At 40.6% G+C, this 8,512-nt stretch overlaps 1 protein-coding gene across 1 annotated transcript in view; it reads right to left on the bottom strand.

Annotated features, from left to right (window-relative positions):
• The window catches only part of SCARB2 (scavenger receptor class B member 2), a 72,594-nt gene that overhangs the window by 18,083 nt on the left and 45,999 nt on the right, over positions 1-8,512 (bottom strand). The window contains exons 5-7 of the mRNA XM_029234692.1: positions 7,406-7,497; positions 3,692-3,811; positions 3,230-3,283 (exon numbers count right to left, since the gene is read on the bottom strand). Coding sequence (XP_029090525.1) covers positions 3,230-3,283; positions 3,692-3,811; positions 7,406-7,497 — 266 coding nt within the window. The remainder of the gene's footprint in view (positions 1-3,229; positions 3,284-3,691; positions 3,812-7,405; positions 7,498-8,512) is intronic.

Here is an 8,512-nt window from a genome sequence, read left to right as displayed (position 1 = left end):
CTGCATCGGCAGGCGGACTCTCAACCACCGCGCCACCAGGGAAGCCCTAGAATATATACTTTGATACCCATTTCCCCCAAATAAAAATAGTTTCCGTATTTTGCCTAGGTTGCTTATTTCGATGGTGTTCAACATCATTCTGCCTTCAGTGGTTACAGCGTTTCAAACAGTGGTCCCTTATGATACCAACCACCCTTCTATGTGCACAGCACCTGAGTGACAGCCAAGGCACTTTTCACATACACTGTGGTAACTGATCCTTCAGCCCTGCATCTGAAGGCATCTGAAGGCTGAGGGGAACTGCTTTGGGGGCCTCACTTTTTCATCTCTGAAGCACAGGGGGCACACATCTCTCCCTGGGTTGTGACTTACAGGAGTTGCCTTCCACTGCACATCCCACCCCATAGCACTTTTTCATGAAAATTTTAAGCAAACAGAAAAACACAGAAAATACTATAGTAAGTACCTTTTATAACAAGTACCACTTAGATAAATAAAATGTATATTTACGGATACAACTGGAGCTCTCTGCGTAACACTCCTGATTGTAGTCCTCTGCATCCCCAGAGGTAACCGCTATCCTGAATTTGGGGTTTATCATTCCCATGCAGGTCTTTATACTTTCACCTATGTGGATATTCATAAACAACTTGTGGCACTGTTTGTTATTTCTAAATGTTATATAAACAGTATACCATATTCTCTTTTACAATTTGCTTCTTCCTTCATTATATTTTTAAGATTTATTGCATTAATGTACATGGCTCTGGTTATTATATTTTACTGTTTGTTTGTTTTTTTGCAGTACGTGGGCCTCTCACTGTTGTGGCCTCTCCCATTGCAGAGCACAGGCTCCAGACGCACAGGCTCAGCGGCCATGGCTCATGGGCCCAGCCACTCCGCGGCATGTGGGATCTTCCCGGACTGGGGCACGAACCCGTGTCCCCTGCATCGGCAGGCGGACTCTCAACCACTGCGCCACCAGGGAAGCCCCTATATTTTACTTTTAATATGATATTCTATCAAACAAATACCCCATTATTTATTTATTTATTTATTTTTAAACTTTTTGTTTGTTTGGTTTAATTTTTGGCTGCGATGGGTCTTCGCTGCTGGGCACAGGCTTTCTTCCAATTGCGGTGAGCTGGGGCTGCTCTTCATTGCGTTGCACGGGCTTCTCATTGTGGTGGCTTCTCTTGTTGCGGAGCACGGGCTCAAGTGCGCGGGCTTCAGTAGTTGCAGCACGTGGGCTCAGTAGCTGTGGCTCGCGGCTATAGAGCCCAGGCTCAGTAGTTGTGGCGCACGGGCTTAGTTGTGCTGTGGCACGTGGGATCTTCCTGGACCAGGGCTCAAACCCATGTCCCCTGCACTGGCAGGCAGAATCCTAACCACTGCGCCACCAGGGAAGCCTCATTATTTATTTATATTTTCCTTTTCACAGGCACTTAGATTTCTTTGGATGGAAGAAATTTTCATATATTGAGATATGGGGAAGTTATTCTGGCTTACACATGATTTAACTTAAACTTTATGCTAATGGGAACAGCCTCTCTCATAGCCTGTCAAACACTCATTGTACATCTGCTTTAACCATTAAAGTAAAGAATGCTTTTAAAAATCAAAATGGAGTAATTGTGGGTCACATTCAGGATGGAGCCGGGTGGCCATTGTGGATGTGGTTTCAGACACATTCCTGCATCACTGTGAACATAAATTTTCTGAACTGCATCAAACTCAAGGACACCACTAGCCGTTCTCAAAACAGTATCTGCTCCCAGTGGCCAGCTGCAACCTTATGGTCTCAAGGTCTCCCCTTGTAACTATGCAACCATTTCAGATCCCAACCAATCCTGGCTTAACAAGAACTCTTACTTCTTGCCAGCTCCAGTTATAATTCTTGATAAACAACTCACGTAACTAACTGCAACCTTGAGGTTTTTGCCTTTGTACGTCTCCCCCATTTTGTAGTCTGATAAAACACAATTCAAGTGCTCCTTGAATCAGTGTCTCCTAGGCTACAGTCCTCAGTTTGGCTCAAATAAAACTCTTTTCTAATCCTATTATAGATTCTTTATTATTTCCGTTGACACTTCCAATTTTTCCTAACTACAATCCATGTTGCAGTGAACTTTTCTGTATAAATCTCCTTCATGTATGTACACGAGTTTTAGGTCAGGGAACCTTCATAGGAGAGAAGTGCGGAATCATGGGGTTTGCACGTCTTTGGCTTTACTAAGCATTGCCAAGTGGCTCTTCAGAAGTAGTGGTACCAAACAAGAATGAGTTTCCTCTGTGCCATATCTTTAATAAGCCTCCTACTACCCTCTGAAGTTTCTTTGTCTCACCCATTGCGCTCAAACATATTTTCTCTTCCTTCAGTCCTTTCACAAATATTGACTGAAGGGAGCAGCTGGATGGAAGGTGACTGAGATATTCCACGTGAAAGCTGGAAAGGGTCTGCACCATGGCACAGAGAGCAGGGATGGAGTGAAAGGAGAGCTCTTTCTGAGGAGGATGGATCCCACTTGGTGACTGATTCAGTGCAAGGGAAGAGGGAGATTTATAGTGATTCTGGAAGGGCTGACTGAGGAGGTGCTCAGTTGTGTGAGATATGAAAGCCAGAAGAACAGCTGACCTTGAGAATATTGACTCCATAGCATCAAAGGCAACTAGATTAATTCTTTTTTTTTTTTTTTTTCGGTACGCAGGCCTCTCACTGTTGTGGTCTCTCCCGTTGCAGAGCACAGGCTCTGGACGCGCAGGCTCAGCGGCCATGGCTCATGGGCCCAGCCGCTCCACGGCATGTGGGATCTTCCCGGACCGGGGCACGAACCCGTGTCCCCTGCATCAGCAGGCAGACTCTCAACCACTGCGCCACCAGGGAAGCCCCAACTAGATTACTTCTGATGGAGGAGAAGTCTCACAAAAAGACTTGCAGGAGTGAGTGGGAGAGGAAAGGGAGGCTGTGTGATCAGCCTCTCAGCTGAGCAGTTTTAGGGTGAAGGGCGGGAGAAACAGCAGGGATGATGGGGAGCTGGGAATCAGGTCACAAAGCAGGAGGCCTTCCTGCCACAGAGGGGACTTCATCATGCGGGTCTGGACAGAAATAGCAGGTGGGAGCCGGGGAGAGGTTGCGGGCCACGTGTGAGCAGATGGGATCAACGGGAAGGTTAGAGCTCAGCAAAGACCTAAGAACTCTGAAATACGGACTGCAGTATGCTTTCTTTACCTTCTATGGAGCGACCACCTGTTGACCGGAAGAAGACCAGGGCAAATTTCACACCTGACAGAGCATACCATAATAACAAAGAGCTAACATTTAATGTTATTGACAGGGTGACAGGCCCTGGGCTGAGTATTTTATTAAAGTAACTTGTTTGTCCTCAAAACAACTCCCAAGGTAGGCAACTCTTTCTATCCTTATTTCACAAACGAAGAAAGTTAGGCACAGAGTGGTTAAATAATGTTCCCAGGGTCACACAGCTGTAAGTGGTGGAGCTGGTATTCAGACCAACACAGCCGGGCTCTGGAGTTAGTGCTGTGAACCACTACACTTTGCTGTTTCTCAATATGCCATCATCGTTGATCACTCACTAAGCATACATATCCTCACCGAATAAGTGCAGCTATATACAATTCCTCACATTTTTGGTGGTCTTACAGTCAAAGAACTTATTTTTCAGGTTCTTACCTGCAAAAATCAGATGGGAAGACATAAAGGACTTCGTCTTTGGTGATTAATGGGTGAAAAGAATCTCCGTCTGTTCCGTTGATCATATTGCACTCGTCTGCTGTCCACCAGTCAAGTGACCTGTCATTGGGAGACAAGAAAGAGTCCAGAGGGTCACACTTGATTTTGGTCTTTTTTATTTTTTTTAATGGTCAGGACTTTTCAAGACTCAACTGGGAGCTGGCTACCCATAGAATCTTATTCACACGCAGACACAAGGGTGGTATTGGCTGGGGACTGGATCAAGAGGCGGAAAAGCAGGCCCCCGATCCCCAATCAATTCTGACAGAGGCAACAGCCAAAAATCCTTCCCTTCCTCTAAGACAGAGTATCTCATGTACAGGTCTGGGAATATGCACTTACTTAAAGCAGTGATCCATTTGGCATTTACAGTAGCTTTGTTCACAGCCAGCCCGTGGACAGATGAGCCCTGGACAGATATTGCAGGGAGATAATATTTGTGACAGAGCATTAACTGTCTCCCCCTCCAAACAGCTAAGGGAGGATTTCTTTTGGGTCACAAGAAAGTTTAACCTTGAATCAACTTTACGCTCACTGAGAGCACAGTTGAGATGGCGGGTTTTTAAAAATTAATTCCTCGAAAAATGGTATAAAATGCAAAAGACAGGAAAGGACAGGCAATAAATAGTAATTCTTCTAACTTCTGGTCAAGGTGGCCTTCTAAGTTCGTGAATTGAGGACATCTTCCAGTGCAGTGGTTGACAGAACAAAAAAGAGAACATTTAAAAGGTCTATACCCTACTCAAACACAGAAGAACATCTCCCTAGACAATGAAAGGTGATAACTGCCAAGTTGTGAGTAGGGCTACAACTGCCGGCCCATTGGGCTGCAGGTCTGGAAGCCAGGAGAAAGATCTGCAAGTCTAGCTCCTGAGGTTAATGTTAAAGGTTAAAGTGGTCCAGCAAGGGTGTGAAACCAGGATCTGGGGGCAGGGATTTTCTGGCCAGCGAGAGAGGCTGAAGAAAGCAAGGCTGAGTTGCTGGGGGGCAGAAAGCCCCAGGCACAGCTTCACATCCAGAACCTGAGTCAAGCTGCCTGCTGACTCTTTGGCCAGATCTGTGATGAACCCTGGGTAATCGTGAGGTGGAGACCCACCATGTGTACTGGTGTTGGGGTTCCTAGGTAGGCTACATGGAGGCAACTGCAAAAGTGTTACCTAGGGAGAGGTGAGAGGATGGATGGATGGTAGAATGGATGGATGGATAGATAGATAACAGACAGACTTCCCAAATAATTATTCTGCAAGTCAACATTTTTTTTAATGAAAGAAACTTATACTAAGAGATAGGCAACAAAATCAACAATAAGATGAATTCACCTGAGAAGAAATTAAAATAATTGAACAATCTGGCTAATAAATATGTTGTTTAGTATCCTCAAAGAGACAAATGGAAGAATAACATCTGTTAAAAAAGAATGGTAAATTATTAAAAACAAACAAAAAAGAATGAGATAAGAGTAGAGAGACCCAAAGAATGAAAAATAGAAACCTTCAGAATAAAAACAGAATAAAAAAGTTTTCTGAAAGAAAAACTCCATATAGGGATAAGCTCTAGACGGTAGGTAGTTGGAAAGAACTGGCTAACTGAAAGATTGCTCTAAGGAATTTATACAAATATAAACTCAGAAAGATTAAAAATTAAAGGATCAAGATACAGAGAATATATCAAGAGGCTCCAATAAATATTTAATAGGAGTTTGTGGGAGGGTAGTGAGAATAGAGTGAATAACAGAGAAGCAATAATTTAAGAGATAATGGCTGAAAGTTTTCCAAAATTTAAGAAAGATACGAGACCTTGGATTGAAAGTATGCCCCAAGGGCCAAATAGAATAAAATAAATTCAAATCTAGATATGTTGCAGTAAAACTGCAAAAGGCCAAGGAAGAAGATAGATATCAAAAGCCAATGGAGTAACATCTTCGTAATTCTGAACTGTCAACCTAGAATTCTATACCCAACTAAAACCATTAACAGCTGAAAGTGCAATAAAGATATTTTTAAATATGCAAAGTCTAAGAAAGTTTACCACCCACAGATCCTCACCGAAGGGACTACTAATAGAGTGTTTCCCAACCTAGTAACATTTTGAGCCTGATTAATTCTTTGTGGGGGACTCTTCCGTACACTGCAGGATGTTTAACAGCATCCCAGGTCTCTACCCAGTAGATGCCAGTAGCAACCTCCAGTTGTGACAACCAAAAATGTGTCCAGGCATCACCAAATGTCCTCTAGAGAGCGAAATTGCCCCTGTTTAAGAACGACTGTACTAATGACCTTCAGCAAGAAGAAAACTAAATCCAAGGGGAAGATGTGAGAAGGAAAAATAATAATACATTAATAAAATATGTTGGTATATTTAATTATTCACTATAAAAATAATGAGATTTTACTTATATTTGGCTTCCGAAGAAGGTGAAACAAGTTGTAGACAAGAATAACATAGAAGGTGTGGGTATTAAGAAATGGGTAAAGTTATTGTCTCATTTGAAGAAGAGAGATAATAGATAGCTTTAGATTCTGTTAGAAAAAAAATTGTTAAAGACAATCAAAGGGTAGAATAGATATAAACCAGCTAAGGGTGAAAAATAATGTCGAAATGGGTCTCAATATATCAAATAATATATCATTATATCGTAAATGTATCAGTAATTACAACATGTATATAAAAGGATTAAACTCTCCTATTAAAAGGAGAAAGAAAATATGGAAAGAAAATAACAGGTTGGGTTTAAAACAAAATCCAGCTATATTCTGTTTACAAGTAAATCTCCCTCCCAGCTCAGTACCCAGTCATCTAGTTAACCCTCCAAAGGCAATACTGTTGCCAGTTTCTCATATTCTTTTAGGGTTCTTATATCCTTGGGAATGTGTGTATGTGCACGCATGAGCTCCCTCATGCATGTGCAAATGTATGTGTATGTACCTGGATATGTGTGTTTTAAAAAATTTAAATAAACTTAAAATTTAAAAACAGTTTTTGCTTTACAGAAAAGTTGTGCAGATAATATTCCACGCCAGTTTTTTTGCCTGTATTTCTGGGAAGCTGCGAAGTAAATTTAATGTTCAAGAACAAAATCCCTTTTACCATAGTTCCTGAAGAATTAGCCTCCTTTTCTCTCGAAGATTCCTAATTTCTATGACTTAAAAAAGTCATTCTGCTTTATGTGTGGCTTTATTGCAAGCTGCCTCAGTCCCTATTTGGAGGTAGTTTGTTTATAAATTATAAACATTAAAAATATTTTGAAATGCTATAATGTTGAACTCAAATGTATTTCATCTTAAAAAAAATACACAAACAATGCAGAATCACTAAATTAAATTAAAAAAAAAGAACCTCTCTCCTTCCCCCAAAACAAGCAGTGATTTGAGAAGTATTTGCGCTGCAGCTACATATCATTCAATGACTTAGCGGAAGAGCAAAACTTTTCATTGGCTTGTGATTCCCAATCTTGATTTACAAGATAATAATTTTACATATTTACACTATATTATTTATATTATAGGATATTTTACATAATTATAGATTTTTTTAATTTATAGGTTTTTCATCCAGAAAATGATAGTGCTAAACTTCTTTGAAATAAAGCAGAAGTGGACGTTCAATTAAATGAAAATTGAAAACATAATTACACCAATAAATCATTAGACTTACGTTTTTCCATTCCATTCCACAATCTTGCAAAAGTTAAGGTAATTGTCTTCTCCAGTTAGAAAAACATAGTCTCCATCATTAGTCCCATTTTTCTGAAAATAAGTGAATATGGTCATTTATAGTAACTGTGATGGTTCATTTCATGTGTTTACTTGGTTAGGCTATGGTGGCCAGCTGTTTGGTCAAACAATACTCTAGATGTTGCTGTATTTTGTAGATGTGATCAGTTCGGTTTCAGTAAAGGAGATTACTGTTGATAATGTGGGTGGGCTCATTCAATCAGTTGAAGCCTTTAAAAGCAAAGTTTGAGGTTTCCTGGAGAAAAAGGAGTTCTCTCCTCAAGACTGAAACATAGAAATCCTGCCTGGGTTTCCAGCCTGCTGGCCTGTCCTATGGATTTCAGACTTGCCACTTGCCAGGACCCACAAGTGCATAAGACAATTCCTTAATATAAATTCCTGAACAGATATATAGATCTCCATTGATTGTGTCTTTCTAGACAACCCTAACTGACACAGTAACTAACACATTTAATCTGTATGAAACTGCCCTAGTTGGGCCTACTTGCCTCATGAGACTGAACCACAACTAGGGAATAGAGGAACTATTTTGTTAAATCCCATATTCGCCATATAATTACTTTATGGTTTTAAAAAGTATGAGCCCAATTAAATAATGGACAAAGGATTTGAAGAGACATTTCTCCAAAGAAAATATACAAATAGCCAATAAGTACATGAAAAGATGCTCAATATTGTCAGTTATTAGAAAAATGCAAATCAAAACCACAATGAGATACAACTTCATACCCATGAGGATGGCAATTTAAAAAAAAAAGGAAAAGAACAATTGTTAGTGAAGATGTGGAGAAACTAGAGCCTTCCTGCATTGCTGGTAGGAATGTAAAATGTTGCAGTTGCTGTGGAATACAGTTTGGCAGTTCCTCAAAAAGTTAAACATAATGTTGCCAGATGACTCCAAAATTCTACTCCTATGGATATACCCAAGAGAATTCCGCTCCAAGGTTTATATCTAATGGTCATACAAAAACTTGTACACAAATGTCCATTTGCAGCATTATTCATAGTAGCCAGAAAGTAGAAATAA

The sequence above is a fragment of the Monodon monoceros genome, unplaced genomic scaffold (assembly GCF_005190385.1).
Source record: "Monodon monoceros isolate NGI ecotype Baffin Bay Population unplaced genomic scaffold, NGI_Narwhal_1 Super_Scaffold_20, whole genome shotgun sequence".
In the NCBI taxonomy this organism is placed as follows: Eukaryota; Metazoa; Chordata; class Mammalia; order Artiodactyla; family Monodontidae; genus Monodon; species Monodon monoceros.
Note: the sequence above shows the minus strand (reverse complement) of the source record. Positions and strands in the feature narration are given on the sequence as shown.